Source organism: Mobula birostris, chromosome 2 (assembly GCF_030028105.1).
Source record: "Mobula birostris isolate sMobBir1 chromosome 2, sMobBir1.hap1, whole genome shotgun sequence".
NCBI lineage: Eukaryota > Metazoa > Chordata > Chondrichthyes > Myliobatiformes > Myliobatidae > Mobula > Mobula birostris.
The window spans coordinates 220,747,359-220,771,132 of record NC_092371.1 but is presented as its reverse complement, the minus strand read 5'-3'; the positions used below and the strand labels follow the sequence as shown (position 1 = coordinate 220,771,132).

Below are 23,774 nucleotides of genomic sequence, written 5' to 3'. Positions count from 1 at the left end.
CCTGGGGGGGTGGGGGAAGGACTCAAAGGGCATGCTCCACACTTCTTCATGTGCCTTGCACGTTACACGCTTGGGCGATCATGGCTCTCCACATTGAACGATCCCTTGCAGCGTCAATGATATCTCGCACACTTAGACCTGTTAGTTCTTTCACAGTGTCCATATATTTTCTTCTTTGCCTTCCTCTGCCGCGTTTCCCAGGCATACGGCCTTGTAATGTAAGGCATTCTATTTCTCCCTTTCTGATGACATGGCCCAGGAATTTAAGTTTCCTCTCATTAAAGATCTTTTTGTATGGGCACGTTGGAGTACTGTCTCATTTGTTACCCTATCCCTATATGATATTTTCAGCATTCTTCTAAAAAAACACATTTCTGTTGCTTCCAAGGTTCTTTGGAGTTCTCCACACTATAATCACTAAATAAATAAGTATATGATATCAGATTTTGCTACTTCAGTTCCCCATGACCTATTGCTTTCACACTGTCACCACTCGCTGCACTCAGAGCTACAGCTCACTGTACTTTTAATTACGCATACACAATTTGTGCCCCTGGGGGTTTTTGGATGGTGCCAGGTTTATAGTCTTCAATATCAGGCCCATCTCAATAATCAGGACCTCAACCACGTAGTTGGTGCCATTAAGTTAACTAATATTCCTCAGGTGTCTCAGTCCACTTCCAAATCATGATTTGGCTTTCTTTCACTTATAGTTACTCAAGGTGAAATCAGCTCTGAACATATTCCAAATCATCACTGAATAATTGTAGGTGGTTTGCTGTGCAACCAGGATTATATGCTCATTCCAAAGAGGATCAAGGAGGATCTCATGAAAATATTGGAAAATTCTTCAGAATTTCCACTTCTAACCACTGATGTTCTCGGCTTCAAAGAATTTATCCAATTATTCCAGAATAAACATAGCACAACTAAAATATAAATAAATCAGATATGAAGGCCAAAGGGGTTCAGAGGATAAAACAGCACATTCAATTGGCACCCTATCCACCACACAGCACAATCACAACTCAACAACCAGTCACCCGAGACAGAAACAGATCAGGCATTTTATTGTTTAGAGTCAATCAAGATAAAACTTGAGTTCAGTTGGCAAAATACAAGCAGTTTCAAAGCAAAAGTACATTTGTGCACGATCAGATGTTAAAATTTATTTTTATATTAACAGGATGATTAAAAGTGAAGTCATTTTGCATTCTTTTGGTAAAGTTAAAAATCCGTTTGAACAGGTCAGAATTAGTTTTGAAGATACACATTGTTCTATATCTAGTATTTAACCCCAGTTTAAAATAAGTCAGTACAGAATTGGATACCAGGTTAATGGATCCCATATCATTCTATTGGCACACTAAAAACTAAATCTAAACTCAGACTTTACTGTAAATATCTGAGACAGGTTGAAATGCAGTTCTGTTTTCAATACTTCCGATATTGAATTAGCCCACGTTCAATAGCAGCAAGATCGGGGCCACATTTCGGATCAGTTTAAGAAAGTTAACATTCCTCACACATTACAATCCATCTCTAACAGGAGAATCCAACTTTGCGTGGCACACCATGGCAGTAATGTCACCACATCCCAGCATGAAACCCAAACATGCCTTATTATTCCAATCACAGTCTATTAACTCATTTTCGAGATCACGACATACTGACAAGTTCAGTATTTATTGCTCATCCCTAATTGCTTGAGATGACGCTCAAATACCCGACAATGCTGTTGGGTCAGGGATCTAGTGGTGGTGGGTGACCAGTGATATTTCAAGCAAATCACCTTTAATTTAATTCCACAGATTCACCGTCCTCTGGCTAAAGAAATTCCACATTTGTTCTAAAGGGACATCCTTCCGTTCTGAGGCTCATCCCGGACAAATTCAGTGTGACTAGGTAAAACCAGGGCTGTAAACAAAGTTATCTTGTCAATAAATGAATTAGAAACATTGGAGGGTGAGAACGCAAGCAAAAAGAACCTAGACAACAGAATGTAGGATTTGTAAAAACAAGAGGATGATAAGCCCAGTAGCTCAGTCTGGGCATGTCCTCATATCCCCAGAGGGAAAAATGGAAAGGGGAAAAAAGCTGAACTAAACTAACAGATACAGCATGACCTACTGGGTATTTCCAACTTTCATGTTTACATTTTAGGTAGAGTTTGCATTTTTTATTTTGACTTCCCAGAGGCTGTCACTGCCTGATACTTCCGTGTCTACAATTACTCGCTTATCAGCCTATGCTCACAAGTTTAGGAAAATGATTGGGCTTCTTATTTAAATATTTAGATTAAGATCAGAATTATTTTCCATGTAGATAGTGAACCTTTGGAGCACTGTCTCGGAGGTCTGTGGAGTCTCAACAATGAAGTGCATTCAAGGCAAAGGTTTCAAAGGTACATTTAATGTCAGAAAAATGTATAGAACATACATACTGAAATTCTTTTTCAGACTCAAGATATTTGACTACAAAGGGAATCAGTGGATGTGGCTTGGTACTGGCTGAGTAAAAGATTACTTCATTCAACAGTGGAGCAGATGCAAAAGGACAAATGGTCTATTCCTAGCAAAAACACTAACTTCTTGTAAACAACACACATAGAAGTTGCTGGTGAACGTTGCAGATGCAAAAGGACAAATGGTCTATTTCCTAGCAAAAACACTAACTTCTTGTAAACAACACACATAGAAGTTGCTGGTGAACGCAACAGGCCAGGCAGCATCTCTAGGAAGAGGTACAGTCGACGTCCTGCTGCGTTCACCAGCAACTTATGTGTTGCTTGAAATTCCAGCATCTGCAGATTTCCCCGTGTTTGCGTTAACTTCTTGTAAAACCCATTTTCTCCCTAATTACTGCTATCGTTAGAAAACGAAACATCAAAATCTGACTTTTACTTTAGCCATACTCATAAATGACAGGTTCACATTTCATTCCAAGTTTGCATTGTTCCTTCTTGTGATTGGTACATTCTTTCACTCACCATCCTTCTTTATACTCAAAACAGAAATGAAAGGGAGGTACATAGTGGCTTTAGCATTCCCCTCCCCAACTCCTGCTTGGAATAGCAAGTTTGATGTGTGGAGGGGGTGATGATGAGAGAAATTGTTTCCACAACAGTAAAAAAAAATGGACTACTCTGCATATTTCAGTCAATTTCATCTCCATCTAATTTTACGAATTAAGAACAAAAAGAAGTTGGGCAACATTTGGTAATGAATACTAATGTCATTGATTGAGCCAGCTTGGATCACCAGGATCCTAAACGGTGACATGGTAGCATAATGGTTGGCACCAGAGACCTGCCGCTGTCTGAAAGCACTTTGTACGTTCTCCCCATGACCACGTAGGTTTCCTGCAGATGTGTCGGTTTCCTCCCACAGTCCAAAGACCTACCAGTTGGTAGGTTAATTGGTCATAGTAAATTGTTCTGTGACTAGGCTAGGGTTAAATAGGGGGTTGCTAGGCGATGCAGCTCAAAGGGCCGGAAAGGCCTGTTCCGTGCTATGTTGATAAATAATATAGAAAGGCGAAGACAAACACCACCAGTTCCTTTTCAGCTGCATTTTCTGCGACTACTAAATATGCAAAACTGCTTTCACTCAACTAGATGTCCATTTGCCTTTGAAAGCAGTAATGAGGATGGAATTTGAGTAAAGTCCCATCTTCCAGCATGATGAACAGCCTTTCACCTCACAGAACTCAAAGGATGAAGCAATTTCTCCACTACTTACATAACTTTTATCAGACTTTTTTTTTACAAATAGTCAGCAGATACCAAAATGGCTCGGACTGAGCACTTCATTTCTGCCAAAACATTTGGCTCTAGTTGCCCTTAAACAGACTCAAACAAATTCCAATTTAAAACAGATTTCAATACAGAACAGCTGCATAATCCTGAAAACAAGCTAGAATACCAATTCCAAAGAAACTGCACTGAAGAAACTGGTGTGTTCTTTGTAAATCAACACACCCCAAGGAGATTTTATAGAGGTGTAAAATATCCATGGTTTACATATTGGGGAAAAGTGGAGAAGTTATTACTGTTAGAGATTGTCCAATGATTAAGGATCATAAAATAAACTGATTAACAAAAAGTACAAAGTGAAGCAGGGATAAGAATTAAATGCAAGAATTTTCTGAAGAAAAAACAGTATTGACAAACATTTATTACCTAGAGGTATGGTAAAGACAATTAGTGGTTTTGAATCAGATTGGCGCTCCAGGGAAATCAATTTGCAATGCTCTTCAAAAAGAGCAAAGGAAAGGGATAAAAAGGGATTGCTCTCCTGTATCATAACACTTGATATTCTGTGCAGGCAGTCCATAACTGTAGAAATCTGCAACAAGTTTCTTTCACCTCACTCCCAAACTATTGTGTTCATTGCAAACTCATCTTCAAACTCTTAAATCAGAAATGCAATACATCCCATCACAACTGGATCCTTGACTATATGACCAACACACCACAACCATTAAGGCTAGGCAGCAGCACCTCTGCTACAATTATTCTCAACACCCACACCTCACATGGCTGCATTCTCAGTCTCCTAATTTACTCCATGTACACTCAAAACTGTGGCCAGATTTTGCTCAAACTCCATCCACAAGTTTGCCGATAATACCATCGCAGTGGGTCACATCCCAAATAATGAGTCAGTGTAGAGAAAGGAGATAAAGCGCTTAGTAATACATCATGTCAACAACTTGTGAATGTGGAACTGAGCCACAAATTATGCAACATCTCCTGCAATGCCCATCACTAGAGGAACCCTGTACTGTTGCAGATCTTGCTGAATTCAACAACAAGGTGCAAAAATGTGTCCAGTTCTGGCTGGGCCTTGTATAGACTGTCTGTGGACATGATAAGAAGATGACGACGACAACATCCTTTCCCTCAATGTCAACAAAAGCTAATCATCAACTTCAGAAAGTGGGGCAATGTACATGCTCCTGTTTACATCAAAAGCACTGAGGGTTGAGGGTTTCAAGTTTTTTGGCCCAACGCCAATAGCCTGTCCTGGTCCAACTACTTGGATGCCATTGGCAAGAAAGCTCACCGGCATCTCTACTTCCTCAAGAATTACTGCCCGTAACACCACTGACATTTAGGGCAGCAATGAAGGTCCTCTATCTTTGGAGGTATGGAGGTATTCAGGGCTTCCTTCATCATGTCAGTAGCCTCCTCTCGGTTCTCAATATCATCAGACATGCAAGTCCTAGGCGGAGTTTCAGGAACACCATCACGCTCAGGTGTAGGAGGATTCTTCACTGCCGTTTCCATAGCAATTTTGTTTTACCAGTCAGGGTTGTCAGCTCCGATATGAGCCCCCAAACCTGGAGAGCCGGTGGACCACCCTTAAACTGTCCTAACCCTTTGACCTCTGCCATGATGACCCTACCAACAGACAAAGCATAAAGCACCAATTCCAGCCAACATAGCTCTCTGGATCACTGAGGCATGTAAGCTTCCAAGATTGTGGTCCTCTTGGAGGTACTTTCTCAAAATGCTAAAGAAATTTAAACACATCTCCTTTGAGCTTCTACTTTTTTAAAAAATCAATACACCATAGAAGACATCTATCTGGATGCATCATGACTTGGTATGGCAACTGCTCTGCCTGGGACAGCAAGTTGTGGACTTTGCTCAACATATCACGGAAACCAGCCACCCCCTCCACTGTCTACACCAGGGGTTCCCAAAGGACCCCTAGATTAATGGTAGGGATCAATCGCATAAAAATGGTTGGAAACCCTGGTCTAAACTTTTCAGTCAGAATCAAAGACCCCATCTGGACGTCCTCTCTTCCCCAATGCCTTGGGCAGCAGCATATACTAGCACACGAAAGAATACACAACTTCAGGGCAAGCACAGCTTCCATCCTGCTGTTGCACAACTATCAAATGTTTCCTTGGTACAAACAGATACACTTTACCACAACTGTGACATGCACCTTACTACCTGTACTCTTAACATGTCTGCTTCTGTTATTGTTCTACCTTAGACCTTGTGCCAGCTAGCAGGGACATTTGCAGAAATTTTTAATCTCTCCTTCAGGTGGTTCTCTCCTGCTTTAAGACCATGATCATTCCAGTAAAAACAAAATAATGTGCCTCAGTAACTACTGTCCAGAGGCTCTAACATGTCCCAGCATTAAGTTCTTTGAGAGGCTAGTCATGACATGCGTCAACTCCAGACTTCCAAAGAACCTCAATCCACTGCAATTTACTTACTGCTGAATCAGGTCTGCGGCAGACACCGTCTCTCTGGCCCTAACACTCATCTCTGTAGCATGTAGACATTCAAGACACTCTTGTCAGACTTGTTTTTTTGACTCAGCTCTGCCTTCAATATATTATTCCAAGCAAAGTTATCAGCAAATTCCAAAACCTGGGAGTTAACACTTCCCTTTGAAATTTTGATCCTTGATTTTCAGACCATCACAATCATAGGCAGCTACGCCTCCACCACAGTTATTCTAAATACAGGTGCAACCCTCAGCCTCCTACTTTTACGCCCTGCAGAGATTCTGCATGGCTTGATTCTGCTCTAACTCCACCTACAAGTAGATGGAGTTACCACTGCAGTGGGCCACATCTCATACAACAATGAGTTGGAGAAAAGGAAGGAGATAGCAACATGGTGTCATCGCAGCAACTTTTGCCTCAATGTTAATCAAAATTAAAAAAAGCTGGTAATTGACTTCAGAAAGCAGGGTGGTACACATGATCCTCTCTACAACACTGCTGAAATTGAAAGAGTTCACAGATTTGAGTTCCAAAGAGTAAGCCTCATCAATGCCTCTACTTCCTCAAGAGGCTAAACAAATTTAACATGTCCCCATTGACTCTTTACAATTTTTAAATTGATGCACCATGGACAGGGTTCTTAATGGATGCATAATGGTTTGGTACAGCACTGTTCTGTGTGTGATCGCAAGAAACTGCAGAGTTGTGGACACAGCTCAGCCCACCACAGGAAGCAGCCTCCCCTCAATGGGCTGTTATATTTCTCACTGCCTCAGTACAGCAGCTAGCATGGCTAAAATCTACACCACCCCAGGCGTTCGGTCTTCTTCCCCCATACATGGGGCAGAAGATACAGAAGCCTGAAAGTATGTAACATCAGGCTCAAGGACAGCTTCTGTTATCAGACTCTCAAATTCCCATCTTGGCATGATTTTGCACCTTATCTATTTCCCTGCACTGCACCTTTCCAGCAGCTTTTATTCTGCATTGTTTTACCTTTTTCTAGCTCAATGCACTGATGATTTGATCTGTATAAACAGTATGCAAGACAAGTTTTTCCCCTGTGTCTTAGTCCATCTGACAATAAACCAACATCAATACCTCAATGCACCATTTTACAGAATTCATCTCTATGGACTGTGTGCAAAACAACTTTTTTTCACTGCACTTCAGTACATGTGACAATATAAAGTTACTAAAAGCAGAGAAAATTCACTTATTCATGTCCAATGACCAACAAGTGGATTTGAGTGGGTACGTACCTGAGAGGTATCCTCCATTAGTCCCCTGATGTTTTCCACCACATCATTTCGCCTATAGCGACGAAGAGCACTAATGAGTTTTGCCAAGTTGGCTTCAGGATCTCGAATGGTCCAGTGTTGCAAGGCTGCATAAGCTCGTTCATGATCCGCTGAATACCCATTAGAGAAAGCCGCTACTTCCCGTTCAGCTGCATTGGCAAGAAATTGATAGACATCCTTCCAGTGGCTCCCAATCTGAGCTGCCACAAGTTTCAGAATATCAACACCTAATTAAAATGAATAAAAATAGTTATGAATAGCTTCTTGTATTAATGTATCACTGAATGAACAAAGTTTAAGTAAAATATTACAAACCTTCAGAAACTTGACACTGAAAACTTATCTGCTCATCAATTTCTTAATAAGGTTGAGAAATCCAAGGGTAACACAAGTTCACTTAATATAGACAATATGCTTTTTATAGAAAAAAAATCATTCAGGAAAGATAAATGGAAGTTTAGGCTACAAGTTAATTTACAAATGGAAGTCAGAAACAAAGGTAAAGAATAAAAGGCACCATCATGCAACTTGTATCAAAATTATTTTTAACCGAAGCGTTGCATATTCTAAGCTTTGTGTGAACCAAACTGGATAATTAAACATCAATACAATGGCAGTACTGCAGATGAGACTGAGTCAATTATTAAATCAACCACAAACTTCATTAATTTCCCCGTATCAGTTTTCTAGTGTATTCTTTCGCCAGAAGAGGTACCAGTCATCTCCCTCTGCTCTGATCATAAAAACTGGTAAACAGGCAAATGAATTTCAGCTCTTAAGCACAAATTACAGAGAATAGAATAGTTATGTGCAACTTTGTTCTCTATTTGAAGAAATGCTTTTCATTTCCAATTAGATGTGCAAGAATTGGAAACAGTACCATGTTTAATATCTGACATACATCATGAAATTTATTGTGTTGCAGCAGCTGTACCATGCAATACACAAAAACACTAGAAATTACCATATAGAAATTAGAAACATAGAAAACCTACAGCACAATACAGGCCCTTTGGCCACAATGCTATGGCGAACATGTACTTATTTTAGGAATTACCTCAGGTTACCCATTTCCCTGTTTTTCTAAGCTCCATGTACCTATCCAGAAGTCTCTTAAAAGACCTATTGTATCCGCCTCCACTACTGTCGCCAGCGGCCCATTCCACGCACTCACCACTCTCTGCATAAAAAACTTACCCCTGACATCTCCTCTGTACCTACTTTCAAACACCTTAAAACTGTCTTCTCGTGTTAGCCATTTCAGCCCTATAGAAATTAGTGCAAAACTATGATATAAAACATGACATATTAATGTTAATCCATTTTTTCCAGTTATCTGATGGGAAATTGTGTGTAAATGGATAAAAAGACATCACAAGATAAATACTTGGGAACAAAATCCAGGGCTTGTGTCATTGCCAACAAGGCCAACAGACTTTGTTGCCCAGTTTGCAGATGGTACAAAGAATGGTTGAAGGGCAGGTGGTATTGAGGAAACAGGTAGCCTGAAGGAGGACTTGGACAGATTCGGAGAATGGGCAAGAAAAAGTGACAAATGAAATATAATGTTGGAAAATGCATAGTCATGCATTTTACTAGTAGAAATAAGTGTGCAGGCAATTTTCCAAATGGGGAGAAAATCCAAATATCTGAGAGGCAAAGGGACTTGGAAGTGCAGAACACCCTAAAGGTTAATTTGCAGGTTAAGTCGGTGGTGAGGAAAGCAAATGCAATATTACCATTCATTTCAAGAGGTCTAGAATACAAGAGCAGGGATGTGATGCAGAGGCTTTATAAGGCACTGGTGAGGCCTCATTTTGAGTATTATGAAGAGTTTTGGGCCCCTCATATAGAGAAGATGTGCTGGTATTGGAGGAGGTTCACAAGGGTGATTTCAGGAATGAAAGGGTAATCATATGAGGAACGCTTGATGGTTCTGGGTCTGTACTCACTGGAATTTAGAAGGATTGGGTGGGGGGGGGCGGGAATCTCATTGAAACTTTTCGAATGTTGAAAGGCCTAGACACAGTGGACGTAGAAAGGATGTTTCCCATGGTGGGGGAGTCTAGGAAAGGAGGGCACAGCCTTAGGATTGAGTGGTGCTCATTTAAAACATATAGAGAGGTTGGTGAATTTGTGGAATTAATTAGCACAGGCAGCTGTGGAGGCCAGGCTGTTGGGTGTACTTAAGGCAGAGACTAATTGGTTCTTGAATGGATATGGCATCAAAGGTTACAGGGAGAAGGTCGGACAGTGGGGGATTAAGGATCAGCCATGATTGGATGGCGGAGCAGACTCGATGGGCCAAATAGCCTAATTCTGCTCCTACGTCTATGGTCTTGTGGTCTAACAAGAGGAATAGTTACTGATGAAAGTGGTTAATGATATTTCAATGTCAGAATGATCAATGGGGTTAGAAACAGAACACAGAAAACCTACAAAAGCACAATACAGGCCCTTTGTCCCACAAAGCTGTGCCGAACACGTCCTTACCTGAGAAATGACCTAGGGTTACCCATAGCCCTCTATATTTCTAAGCTCCATGTACCTATCCAGGATTCTCTTAAAAAAACCCTATTGTATTCGCCTCCACCACTGTCGCCGGCAGCCCTTTCCACGCACTCACCACTCTGTGTAAAAGTTAGCCCTGACAGCTCCTCTGTGCCCACTTCCAAGCACCTTAAAGCTGTGCCCTCTTGTGTTAGCCATATTGCTTGTCAATTCCACAACTAGGAAATTCCAAGCCTCCGTGGTGCAATGGTATGTTAGAAACCACAGTTTTCCTTAATAATAGTTTTTATAAAGGACTTATACTTTTTAAAACAACCTCATGTATTTTTCACACTGTGGCAGAAAGCAGTATAGCAGTTCAACTAATAGCTCATCAGCTTTCTCATTTTTCATTGGCCAAGTATTAGCATATTACCAACATGATGTAATTGATTTAATTATGTAGCCCATCAATCCATCACCATCTATGGAATTTTCTTTATCTATAAAGTTATAGATTTTCCAGAAGCTCCATCTCTTTATTCTTTTGTTTGACACCCTTCAGCATTAATTCCCCTCTTAAGTATCGTTCCTGAGCTCTTCATTTAGTTTGGTATTTGTATGCTTGTAGTCTAAAATAAACTGAAGTCTTGGAATTAAGACTGCTGGCCATTTTTGACTTCCAGAAGAACCCAAGGATCAGAAATTAACCAGATTCAACAGCTGGAACGTCTTTGCTAGTGGGTGGGCAACCAATGATAAGTGCTGCCTCTACTGAGCTGCTCATCCTCGGACCTAAATATAGCTAAGTACCAGATGCAAGGGCAACAGGCCAGTCTATTCCAATAAAGTAAGTTTTGACAGAAAGGAAAGTTGCAGCAGAGGAAAGTCGCAGCAGAGGAAAGTCAGGTAGGGACACAGTGCAAAATTATATGGATACAGGAAAAAGCATACTTTCCTAAAATGAGCACCTATTTATATGCAGCAAATGCAATTTGCTTTTAAAAGTTGCCTGACATGAAGGTCTCAAGGCAGCTATCTTATAGATACCAAGCACCAACAATATTGGATTTTACAACCAAAACCTAAGTCAGAGAGTCACTTGAGCAGAAATTGAGCAGTGTTGATACTATTCATTTATTACCCTGGATTGTACTAATCCAATGCTTTGCTTCTAACTCTTTTCCCACTTTACACATTCTAACCTGCACCTTATCTTATAAAGTCATCACCTCTATACTTACTACAACATGCTGGCCCAATTTTAAACCTGAACATTTGTTTTTGAATTCTTCCATGGTCTTGTGCGCCCAATTGCTAATCTCCACAGGCTAAAAGGGATATCAGAATTGCTCCAATTCTGAGACTTTGCATAATCCTTAATTTTAATTACCCCAAAATGATCAGATATCAAAGTCACAAGATTTACATTACTTTAACCAAAACTCTCCACAATGTATTCCCCCCTTTAAATTTAACATTTGATATCTGCCCTCATTCTGACATTTACAAAAGAACAATAGTATTTTAGTACATTAATTATACTAATCACAGTTTTTGATTTTGTTTATCCCTTAACTTATTTACATGAACTAAGCACCTGATATAGTTGCACAGCTACAATAGGAGCAAGACCTCATTATTCAATTAAGCTGCATCTTCACTTGCCTCATGAAATTTCCCACAACCTACTGATTCAGCTTCATCTGATATTCAATATTTATTGCTTATTTATTGTTACTACTACTTTTGGTACTTGCAGTTTGTTGTCTTTTTACACACTAGTTGGTGTGGTCTTTCATTGATTCTTTTATGGTTATTGGACTTATTGAGTATGCACCCAAGATAATGAAACCCAGGGTTGTATATGCTGACATACAAATTCACTTTGAACTTTGAAACCATCCAATCACACCAGGTCTAAATTTAAGGAGGTGGTAAATGGAAGCTTTGACAACATAGAACTTTCAAAAAAAGCACCTGTTATTTATGCTTCAGATCAGTATGATTGCGTAATTCCCTTGTCACTCTACTTCGATGACTATTTACAGAGCACCAGCTTCTTCGCTGCTGAAATGAGCTTTTAACATTAAGCACTCTAAGGAGCAAATCACATTTCTTCAAAGAAAGTAGAATTACCATCGCAAAAAGAAAACTTCAATAGCTTGCATCACAGATCGAAGAGACCAAAGTCTCTGCAGAGATTTATCTGTCTATTCTAAATAAGCAATTGACTTAAGATTAAATAAAAACTAATATTTGGTTTCTTTATTGCTCCGCTTTTAACATTATCATGTCAGAACTAAACCACAAAATATCACACTTTGAGCAGCAAAAATATTCAGCTTATAGGGAGTTTAACTGCACGTATATTTAAAATGCAACACATCAACCTACGCTCTTGAAACGTAAAGTGAATTTCAGCAAATTGTTTCCATAGATTTCACAAAGAAATACATCCTGTAAATGCAGCACATGCAGAGTGAGAAAATATTTTAAAGTGCACTGTTTTGATTCAATAAGAGAATGAAATGCAAGAATACACTTTCCTCCAGCTAGAAAATTATGCCTTAATACCCAGATCAATTGTGGAGGAGAAAGCAGTTAAAGTTTGGCAAAGTGTGAACATTTCAGTTGACCAAATCAATCTATTGCTATTTCTACACTCATTAAGAAATTATTCTACTTATAATTGCTGTGAAAAGTATAAAAATATTGGCCTTGTAAAATAGGCAGAATGGCTGAATTTCCCAGCTGTCCAATATAAAGTATCAATGTCCTGCAAGCCAAGGTCAGAGCACAAATAGGTGAGTGCATGATAACAGAGCAGTGACAAAGTTAACACTTAGAGAGGTAGAGGGGCTGAAAATTCACTGCTGAAAAGTACTCATTAACAGGGAATGAGTAGAACGGAATAATTTCAAATGGATGATTTAACCTGGTTGGGATAAAGCAAGTCAAACTTCAAAAGCAAAACCTGCAACAGAAAAATGGGTGGTTATTATCAGGGCATTTCATGTACAGAAAAAGGAAAAGACTAGGGGGAATCAACAACAGAGCTCCTTGAATGTCATGGAAGTGAAAGCAAAATGAAAATGGTTCATGCAGATGAAGTGAGAACAATTCAAAGTACATTATGTTGAGGGGAAGTAAATAATGGGCAAACAGCAAAAACCAAAACAGAATGAATGATAAGTGACACAAAAGTTAACATATCAAAACAAATGTTACTGGCACATGAGAAGCAATGATAAAAAACCAAGTAAACAGAAACATGACAGGGCTACGTGGCCTCTAATCTTTCCTACTATTTAATATGGCGGATCTATGCTGGCTGTAATTCCTTTCCTGTGACAGTTCTCCCACCAATGTATCCAACCATCTAGCCTCCAATGCCCTTGGAGGCAGTGAATTTCACTAACTCACTACCTCCTAATGTTATCACAAGGGTCTTGTATGTTTGAATAACATCACCCCTCATTCTTCGAGACTCCAAGGAATGCACCTTCATACCTCACATCCTAGAAACTAGCCCAGTGAATCTCAAGATGTATGCCTGGAGATGCAGAGCAAGGCTAGAAAACATATGTTGTGTTGGTGTCTGCTGAAGAGGATGCTGATATGTACTGGTAGAAGCAAAGATGGCAGTGTGCGGATAGGGTGAAAGTTGATAGTTAAAATGTATTGGAATGGTTGGCTACAGTTAGAGGTGATCAGCTTGTTGGGCCAAACCAATTATCAGAATCTTCTGATTTTCCCCAACCATTGAACATGACATGACATCATTGTTCTTGAATGGTCACAAGGACATGACTAAAAGAGTTCAAAGTAAATTTATCAAAGTACTTCCACGTCACCATACACAACCCCAAGATACATTTTCTTGTGGGCATACTCAATAAATTCAATAACCAAAATAGAATCAATTAAATGGACAGCCGGAACTCTTACGTCAGAATGCTGTTCATTGACCTTAGTTCGGCATTCAATACCGTGGTCCCTCCAAGCTGATCGCCAAACTTCGCCAGCTTGGTTTCAGCTCATCCCTCTGCAAGTGGACCTTGGACGTTCTGAGTAACAGACCCCAATCAGTTAAGTTAGACATCCTCTCCTCCTCCACTCTCACCCTGAACACCGGCGTGCCTCAAGGCTGTGTGCCGAGCCCTCTTCTGACCTCCCTTTTCACCTATGACTGCATTCCTGTACATGGTTCTAACTCCATAATCAAGTTCGCAGATGATACCACGGTGGTTGGCCTGAACAGAGGGGATGACGAGACGGCCTACAGGGACGAGTTCCAGCACTTGGCTGCATGGTGTGCCGACAACAATCTGGCCCTTAACACCCAGAAGACCAAGGAGATCATTGTGGACTTCAGGCATGCTAGGAGCCACACATGTCCCCATCTACATCAACGGAGCTGTAGTGGAGCGTGTATCAACCTTCAAATTCCTTGGTGTCCACATTTCCGAGGATCTCACCTGGTCCCTGAACTCCTCCATCCTGATCAAAAAGGCGCAACAGCGCCTTTATTTCCTGCAGAGCATCAAGAAAGCTCACCTCTGTCCCAGGATACTGACGGACTTTTACTGCTGTACCATTGAGAGCATACTCACCAACTGCATCTCAGTGTGGTGTGGCAATTGTCCTGTATCGGACCGCAAAGCAGTCCAGTGTGTGGTGAAAACTGCCCCGTGGATTATCGGCACCCAATTGCCCACCATTGAGAACATCTACCATAAACGCTGCCTGGGCAGGGCGAAAAGCATTATCAAGGATGCATCTCACCCTAACCATGGACTTTTTACTCTCCTCCCATCCGGTAGGTGCTACAGAAGCCTCCGTTCCCACACCAGCAGGCACAGGAAGAGCTTCTTCCCTGAGGTTGTGACCCTGCTGAACCTCACATCACAGCGCTAAGCAGTATTGCACCCATATTGTACTGTCTCAGTACTTTTATATTTGTGTGCTGTAGCACTTATTCTTTATTCGCAGTTATTTTGTAAATAACACTATTCTTTGCATTTCTGGTTAGATGCCAACTGCATTTTATTGACTTTGTATCTGTAGTCGGCACAATGACAATAAAGTTGAATCTAATCTAAGATTGCAACAGGCCAGACAACCAGTGTGCAAAAGACAAATGGTGCAAATACAAAAAATATACATTTCTAAACAAATTAGCAATAAATACTGCTGTCATCAGCAAATTTAAATATGGCATTGGACCTGTGCTTAGCCACACAGTCCAAAGTGTAAGGTGATTAGAGCAGGAAGTAATGTAGCCTTGTGGTGCACCTGTGCTGACAGAGGAGATGTTTTAGCCAATCTGCAACTGAATGGGGTCTGCAAGTGATAAACTACAGATGGCCATCTTAACAGTACTCTGGCTCGGAGATCAAGGAAAATAATATAAATTTGTTAAAAATTAGCCAGGCAAATTAACATGAACATGAGAGGAGAAGGCAGCTTTCGAATGTTTATAGATTAGAACAGGCTAATGAAACGGGATCATGAACTGAAGGTCACATTCAGCCCAGATTAATAAGAAATTGGCTTAACAAGAAATGTGGATCAATCCAGCACAGTCTCACCATTTTAACTCTACAATTCACTAGAAGTGGTACAGCCAACATTAACAGATGCTAATAATAAATCAAATAACCATTCATTTCAGATCTCTTACACTGGAACACAGCTTACTAGTGCAGTAGATCTTAAACTCTATAACCTGAATTGAGAGGTGAAGCTTTCTACCTTTGCCTGCTTACCTTGCCCGTTTGAACAGTAAGTCCACTTCTCTTTATTTGGGGTAGGGGCAATTGGCTTCTTAAGAACGGCTTTTTCAACAATGCTGCTGGGGTCTTGTTTGGGGCCTTTTTTGAGCACACGGGAGCTTTTCTTGATACTGCAGACTACTGTCACCACCAGCACCAACAGCAGAAAGAGAACAATCATCCACGGTAAATGTTCATTGATGTCGAAGTGCTTGTGCGCACTGGGTCTGGGTGGGCCTTTCCTGCGAGGTCTGGAATCAGCATCTGTTCCTGATGTCTCCATTACTGGCTGAAAATTCATCGAAGCTGAAAGAGCAGGATTTCTGCGCAAATGAGGAGAATGCCAAAGGTGTGCTTCTTTGGTGACTCCACTGATAGTTGGCGTTGTTGCAGACGCAGCAGTGGTGCTTGATTGGTCAGAAATACCTGAAAAGCACGGAAGAAGGTTTTACCTCTCAAAAGAGGGCAAAATACGAGAAGTTCAAAAATGTTCAATATTCCAAGTGTTCATGTCTTATTTGAATGCAAAGGCAGCGACTGGGCTAAATTACTAGGATTAGTGTACCTCAGCTGCACGCAGAGCATGTTATATCCTGGTAATGCAAGAGTGCACAACTTAACAACTTTCAAATAAAAATAACTTAGAAATTTATATCCAACAAGTCTACAACACCATTCAACCATACATCAATATACAGAACCACCAATGCATTAGAGAGCCTGGAAGTTGGACCTTCACCCAGTCTGACACCACACCACTGAACTACTAATCTCTTTTCTTATTTTAAAACCTCTCAGCAACTTCAATCATCACCTACACCAGCCTCCGCCCAGTTCAACTAAAAAAAATAAAGGGGCAAATTACAGTAGTTGATTAATCTGCCAATCAGCACAACACTGGCATGAGGGTACTGGGAATACAGGTCCATAATTCATTGAAAATGGCGTCACAGGTAAACAGGACGCTTCTGGCACTTTGGTCTTCATGAATCAATGTGTTGAGTACAGGAGATGGGATGTTATGTTGTAACTGTATAAGACAATGGCAAGGCCTAATTTGGAGTATTGTGTGCAGCCTGGGTCACCCACTTACAGGAAAGATGTCAATAAGGTTGAAAATTTACAGAGAAAATTTACAAGGATGTTGCCTAATCTGGAGTACCCAAGTCATATGGAAAGACTGAGTAGGTTAGGACTTCATTCCTTGGAAAGTAGAAGATTGAGGGGTGATTTGATAGAGGTATACAAAATTATGAGGTGTATAGATAGGGTAAACGCAAGCAGGCTTTTTCTACCGAGGTTGAATTAAGGGTGAAAGGTGAGAAGTTTAAGGGGAACATGAGGGGAAACTTCTTCACTCAAAGGGTGTAAGGGTGTGGAAATGAGTTGCCAGCACATGTGGTGTACGTGAGCTTGATTTCAACATTTAAGAGAAGTTTGGATAGGTACGTGGACAGTAGGATACGGAGGGGTATGGTCCAGGTGCAACCAGACCACAGTTTAAATGGCTCGGCACAAACTAGATGGGCTAAAGGGCCTGTTTCTGTGATGTACTCTTCAATGACTATAAAAAGAGCACCCCAGACAAACCCCTACTGTCACTGGGCATTATGTGAACTCTATCAAGAGATAACTCAAGGTGAGGACTGAATCTTAGGAGCCGAGGCAAAAGATCTCAAAGTTAGTAAACTTATTTTAGTTTTTTTTGGTGTATTTTGGCAAGTTGAGAGCCTCCAATTACAACTTGTACAACAGCCAACAAGGTTATCTTCTTGCAAGAAAGGAACAAAATTTCCAACAAGGTACAGAAAATCCACGTCCCTATTGACATAAGAAAATTTAGTGAGGGATTCAATAATGTACATTTCCAAAAATATTACACAAGTGTTTCAAGATACATGGATAATATGTCAATCAACCTCAAACTTGAGCATGAACACTTGCTACTGAATACACTTCAATTATCACATGAACAAGTTCATTTCAAAATTCCCCTAATACCTTAACAGAATTTCTCAAAACAGGCCCAAAATATTTTTTACTGGGATTTCAATTAAATAAAAACAAATAACAAACCCTCAACCGTTAGTACAAAGCAAATAGCACAGACAACAACTTGCATTTGGACAATGGCTTTAACATAGTAAAAGATTCTACATATAGTATTTCACAGCAGTGTTACCACACAACTCTGCACACAGCATATTCTAAAGGATTAAGCAATGAGGAATGTTTTTAAAGAGGGAGAGGTGCAAGGGGTCAACAAAATGAGTTCTAGACCTTCAAGGCTCAGGCAGTAAATAAACAACAGCTGCCACTGGGGATTTGGAAGCTGGGAAGTAGAAGAGGACAGAATAAGTGAAGCAGTTATGAGAGGTCACAAGGCTGCAGTAAGTTAGAAATGGAGAGTGGTTAAGCTGCAGACAAGTTGTAATGTGCACATGAAAAACTAAAATTTTAACTCGTGTGGTCAAGAGTCTATATAGAGCACAGATTGCTCAATGAACAGAGCTCGAGAGAATGAAGACATGATTTTCACCATTTAGATGGGTGGAAATAAAAATAGAGATTGAGAATATAAGCTAAAGGAAGCGACACAGGCAGAAATAAGCAATGGAGGCAAATGGAGGATAACAGAAATAGTTGGCATCAAAAGCAGTTCAGATAAAAACAGGTTTGATCTGATAGAGAATTCTGCAATGACGCCACTTGCCCAATCTACATAAATTACAAAGCACTGGGATCTGTTTAAAAATGCTAATAGTTACCTGATAAATTGGAGTCATCAGGTAGAACTGCTTTGTTGTCATGAGTTGACTCTGTGCTTGGCGAGTTGATGGTTGTACTTTGAGTTGTGCTTGGTAAGCCACAGATGTTGTCCCTTTCACGGTTTCCTGGTTTTATTATCACCAGAGCCAGTTCTGAACAATTGGTGAAAGCTTTGCACCTGGAACTAGAAGGCACTTTGGAAAAAGTGCCACGAGGACATGGCTTGCACTTGACATCTTCTGTCTCACTTCCCTTTTTCCTGATACGCCAGCCGATGGCGCAAACTGAGTGGGCCACGCACGACTTGTTGGACAGAAAAGTACCAGGTGGGCAAGTGCATTCACGGTCAGAAAGGGCTTTGCAGGGCGATGTTTCAATCATTGGGGGCACACAGGACCTGCAGGTGTGACAATGTTCAATGCCATTTTCATGCTTGGTGAAAGTGCCATTCTTACAAGGACTGCACTCTCTCAGCACTGTCGATGTGCAATGTTGAGACACGTGGGTTCCTGCAGGGCACTTATCACAGTAAATTTGCTTTCCTGTGGCATGATCAATGTGGGAATATTTACCAGGAGGGGTTAAAGCAGCTTTTGAAGTTGGTTCTATTTGAGCTGCAATGTCACCAAGCAACACAAACAGCAGCTGAAACAGAACAAAATACAAATCCGTTAGACAGAATTTGTAATACTGTTTTGATACAAACTAAACAAATCTTCCAAACAGGCTGCCTAACACTCGTGCAAAGCACAATACCATCAAACAAAAAGATGAACTGACGGGTTATATACTTATCTCAATAGCAATGTAAAACTCATTCTTCTGTAAGGAACTGTTACTACTTGTAACTTTTCAAATACAGTTGATTCCAGTTAATTAGGACACATCGGGACCAGCACATTTTGACCCAATTAAGCGGCTGCCACACCTAGTCAAAGCTTCATGGAAATACTTAAAACAGTAACAACTTTATACTTAAGTTAAATACAGAACAAATTAGAACTACCTATATGATGATACGATGATAAAACTATTAGTTCCTAACAGTTAGAGGAATCCATCCAGTATACCCTGTCTTCTTTTCATTGACTTTAAATGAAAATCAGCACCGACACCTAGGGCAGATGATGGACTTCATGATGAAACCATGAAGCCTTCATACAAAGCTTTTGATGACTGCATCCTCCAAATCTTCATGATCATTGTAACATTCAAGATGATTGTCGATGCCTTCAAATTCTTTGGAGTTCCTAACTCGAAATAATGAAATCGTTTCATTTCCACTCGTGGCTGTTTCTAGCATCTCTAAGCCTCAAGGCTTGAAGCTGCAGTGAGCAAAACAGTTCTGAATTGTCTTACTGCTTATTCCCACCAACTATCAGTAAGAAAAATTACTGCTCTTTGAACATGAACACACTTAACTGACACTATTTAAAAACTATCCACTCTAAGCATGGTGTAGTGCCTAATAGACGCAGATACATGCAACTGACTTCCAAGTGCATTTACTACCAAAGTATAATACAGTATACAACCCTGAGATTCATCTTCCCACAAAGAGCCATGAAAGAAAGGAAACCATGAAGCCCATTTAAAGAAAAAACATCAAACGTGAAAAGCAAAACACAAACAGCAAAAAAAAGTGAAAAACACAGAATAAAAAAACACCAAATATAAAAACACATAATCAAAAGAGTCCAGGCATATTCAATATAGCCTAGCTCACTTTGTCGTTCATTATCTGCAGAATGCCCTGATCCAAAAAAAAATCACAAAATAGCAACAAAAACAAAAAAAAAAGCACCCAGAAACCAGAAACACATTATAGCATGAGCCACACAGTGTAATCTCTATAAACCAGGATTAAACTTTGCCCAAGACCAGGACTCCAACACCACCCTCCAGCAGCCTCAAGCAAGACAGACACCTTCCTCCAGCAGCACCAGGGGATGGTAAACAGCACTGAACACCAGCTTGCCTTCCATTCTTCAATGACTTCGATCTCCCTCGACGCTTCAATCGGCGAGATCATTGAGAAATGGAGTAGATCGTGGGCTCATGCCCCATCTCCAGCCTTCTTGGCCTCGAGTCCGCACACTTCGCTGGAAACATCAACAAATCCCCTCGGAGACAGCAGAATGCCAGATTGCACACCACCACAATGCAGATCACTGGCTCCACATAGTAGCAGAAGCACATTTGAAAGAAAAAAAGTAGTAAAAGTATAAGAGTAGTAGTTTAGTAAACTGTCTGGAGGATGTCACCTTGGCACCAGCTTCTTCCATAAAAATAAAAGAATCCTGGCAACAGGAATTCTGCAGATGCTGGAAATTCAAGCAACACACATCAAAGTTGCTGGTGAACGCAGCAGGCCAGGCAGCATCTCTAGGAAGAGATGCTGCCTGGCCTGCTGCGTTCACCAGCAACTTTGATGTGTGTTGTTCAAAGAATCCTGGCTGTTTTTTTCCGATTAATTTTTTGCTATTTAAGAGTTGGCCCAAATAAGTGGCTGCCTTAATTAAGCAATGGCCCAATTAACCAGAACTCACTGTACTTGGAAATGTCTTCATGCTTAACCAAGTCATCTTCAACTCACCATAGAGCAGAAAATCCACACTTCATTTTGCTTTAGAACTCAGATCAAGGATGGTTTGTGTTAGTAAGGAAATGTGTTATGCTAACATTGATAAGACTGTTCTTCCAGGTTTAGGAATAATGTAGGGCCAAAATGCAAGCCTTTTGATTCTGTGCTTGGCAATACTGTGGCGCCCCTGGGAATATCAGTAATAAATGTACTAAATTCCAAAAGACAAGCATCCTCCTGCCGTACTGACCATAACAAAAATTTTCAGAATAATGGCACAGGTCTATTTCATCCAACATTAAAGCCAAACTCTTGCTTCCATGTGGAATACCATCTACCTGCAAAGTTGAAGCCAGCATTTGGGTAGAAAAGTAAAAGGAGAATAGTAGAATATTGGCTGCATCAAACCCTTGAAAGAACAACCCTTTATAAAATTTAATGTTCACCATTTGAATAGATGGTAATAAAAAACTAAATTATCCAATATTTAAAAGGAACATCATTTCTTAAAGGACCTCTTTAAAATTTGAGGTGGCAGCTCCTCATACTGGTTACTTCACTTGCTTAAGCAGTACTTGGTAAATGAGATTACATGCTGTTCTTCCAATTAAATTCCCATTAGCCCCTTCATGTTGATCTCCAGAGTACAGTCAAGTACAAACTTATGTAAATCAGCATTCACCAGTTAAATATTTCTATTATTGAAGTTTCAGCTGCAAATTTGAGAAATTTATTGCAATTCCTACAAAAATACAAGGGGACTAGATGCCTCTTTACAACAAGGAAACAGTTTCAAAATTGGCTATACTGATTCAGCGGCATATTCAAAACAAAGACCTCAATCTACAGAGTATTCTCTCGCAAATGTTCTCGTTCTTTGCATGGAACAAATAAGTTTAGCATACCACCATCCCATTCAGATGAGATGTTCAATGTTAGGAGGCTCCATGAACAGAGAAACATTCCAAACAAGTGCAGAACGATTAAAACAAATTTAAAAACATGGCCCAACAAGTGCATTACTTACTAGATGGGCTAAAGTTAGCACACAGATCTTTGTTCATGTTGCATGAATGGATTTAGATAGGAAAAGTATAAAGCTGAACAATTTAGTTTGCTGATGACGCCATTGCCATTGGCCCTATCAACATATAGGAGGGATACTGAAAATCCGGCTGATCTCACACAATGTCAGCAAGACCAAGGAGATGATGATTGGCTTCAGGAAGAGGAAGCTGGAGGGCCATGAGCCAGTCCTCATCAGGGGAACTGGAGGTGGAGAGGGTCAGCAACATTAAATCACTTCAGAAGATCTGTCCTAGCCCAGCATGAAAGTGCCATTATGAAGAAAGCACAGCCCTGCCTCTACTTTCTTTGGGGTTTGCGAAGATTCAGCCCGTCACCTGTAACTGAAAAACTTTTATAGATGTGTGGAGAAGAGTATATTGACTGGTTTCATCACAACCTGGTAATGGAAACACCAGTGCCTTTCTACAGGAAGCCTACAATAGTGGATACGGCCCAGTCCTTCACAGATAAAGACTCCCCACCACTATGCACAACTACCACTGAGTGTTATTGCAGGAAAGCAGCAGCATCCAAAGATCCCCATCTAGGCCACGCTCTCTACTCAATGCTGCCACCAGGAAGGTACAGGAGCCTCGGGACTCACACCACCAGGTCCAGGAACAATTATTACCCCTTGACCATCAAGTTCTGGAACCAGTGGAGATAACTTCTCTCTATTACTGAATAGTTCCCACTTTCAAAGACTCTTCATCTCACGTTTTCAACATTTATTGTTTATTTACTTATTATATATCTTTTCTTTCTTTTTGTATTTGCACAGTTTGTTCCCCCCTCCCAGATATGTTGATCGCTGTCCCGCCCTGCTGGGTGTGGTCTTTCATTGATTCGATGTTGTTTCTTGCATTTACTGTGATTGCCCACAAGAAAATAAATCTCAGGGTTGCCTATGGCAACATATGTACTTTGATAATACATTTACTTTGAACTTTAAAATAGTTTAACATGGTAATACTAACTTATTTTCAAATCTGCTTTTAAAAATGATTATGAAATATATAGCTAATTGAAGTATTTTTGAAAATACCATGAAGAGTTAATCCTAGTCTACATACAGAACTGTCAGCCACTTAGGGAAGAAGATGCATTATCTCAAGAGGAGACTTGGTCTGTCAACTAAAACACTTGAAAACTTCCATAAAATGTACCACAGTATTCTGACTGATTGCATCACTGTCTGATATGGGGGGCGGGGAGGAGAGAACAAGATCGAAGTTGCAGAAACTTGTAAAATTAGTCCATTCCATCATGGGTACTAGCCTCCATAGCATCCAAGACGTTTAAAGAGCAGTGCTTTAGGAAGGCTGCGTCCATCATTTAAGATTCCCACCACCCAGGACATACCCTTTTCACGCTGTTACTGTCAGGAAGTACAGGTACAGGAGCCTGAAGACACACACTCAGCAATTCAGGAACAGATTCTTCCCCTCTGCCATCAGATTTCTACATGGACATTGAACTCATGAACACTACAGCACTACATACTTAATGTGACTTGGGTTTTTTGTTCTA

The 23,774-nt window shown here is 40.4% G+C and overlaps 1 protein-coding gene across 1 annotated transcript in view; it reads right to left on the bottom strand.

The window, feature by feature from the left end:
• The window catches only part of tnfrsf21 (tumor necrosis factor receptor superfamily, member 21), a 45,446-nt gene that overhangs the window by 16,549 nt on the left and 5,123 nt on the right, over positions 1-23,774 (bottom strand). Inside the window, exons 2-4 of the mRNA XM_072251503.1 lie at positions 18,592-19,237; positions 15,818-16,249; positions 7,518-7,783 (exon numbers count right to left, since the gene is read on the bottom strand). Coding sequence (XP_072107604.1) covers positions 7,518-7,783; positions 15,818-16,249; positions 18,592-19,237 — 1,344 coding nt within the window. The remainder of the gene's footprint in view (positions 1-7,517; positions 7,784-15,817; positions 16,250-18,591; positions 19,238-23,774) is intronic.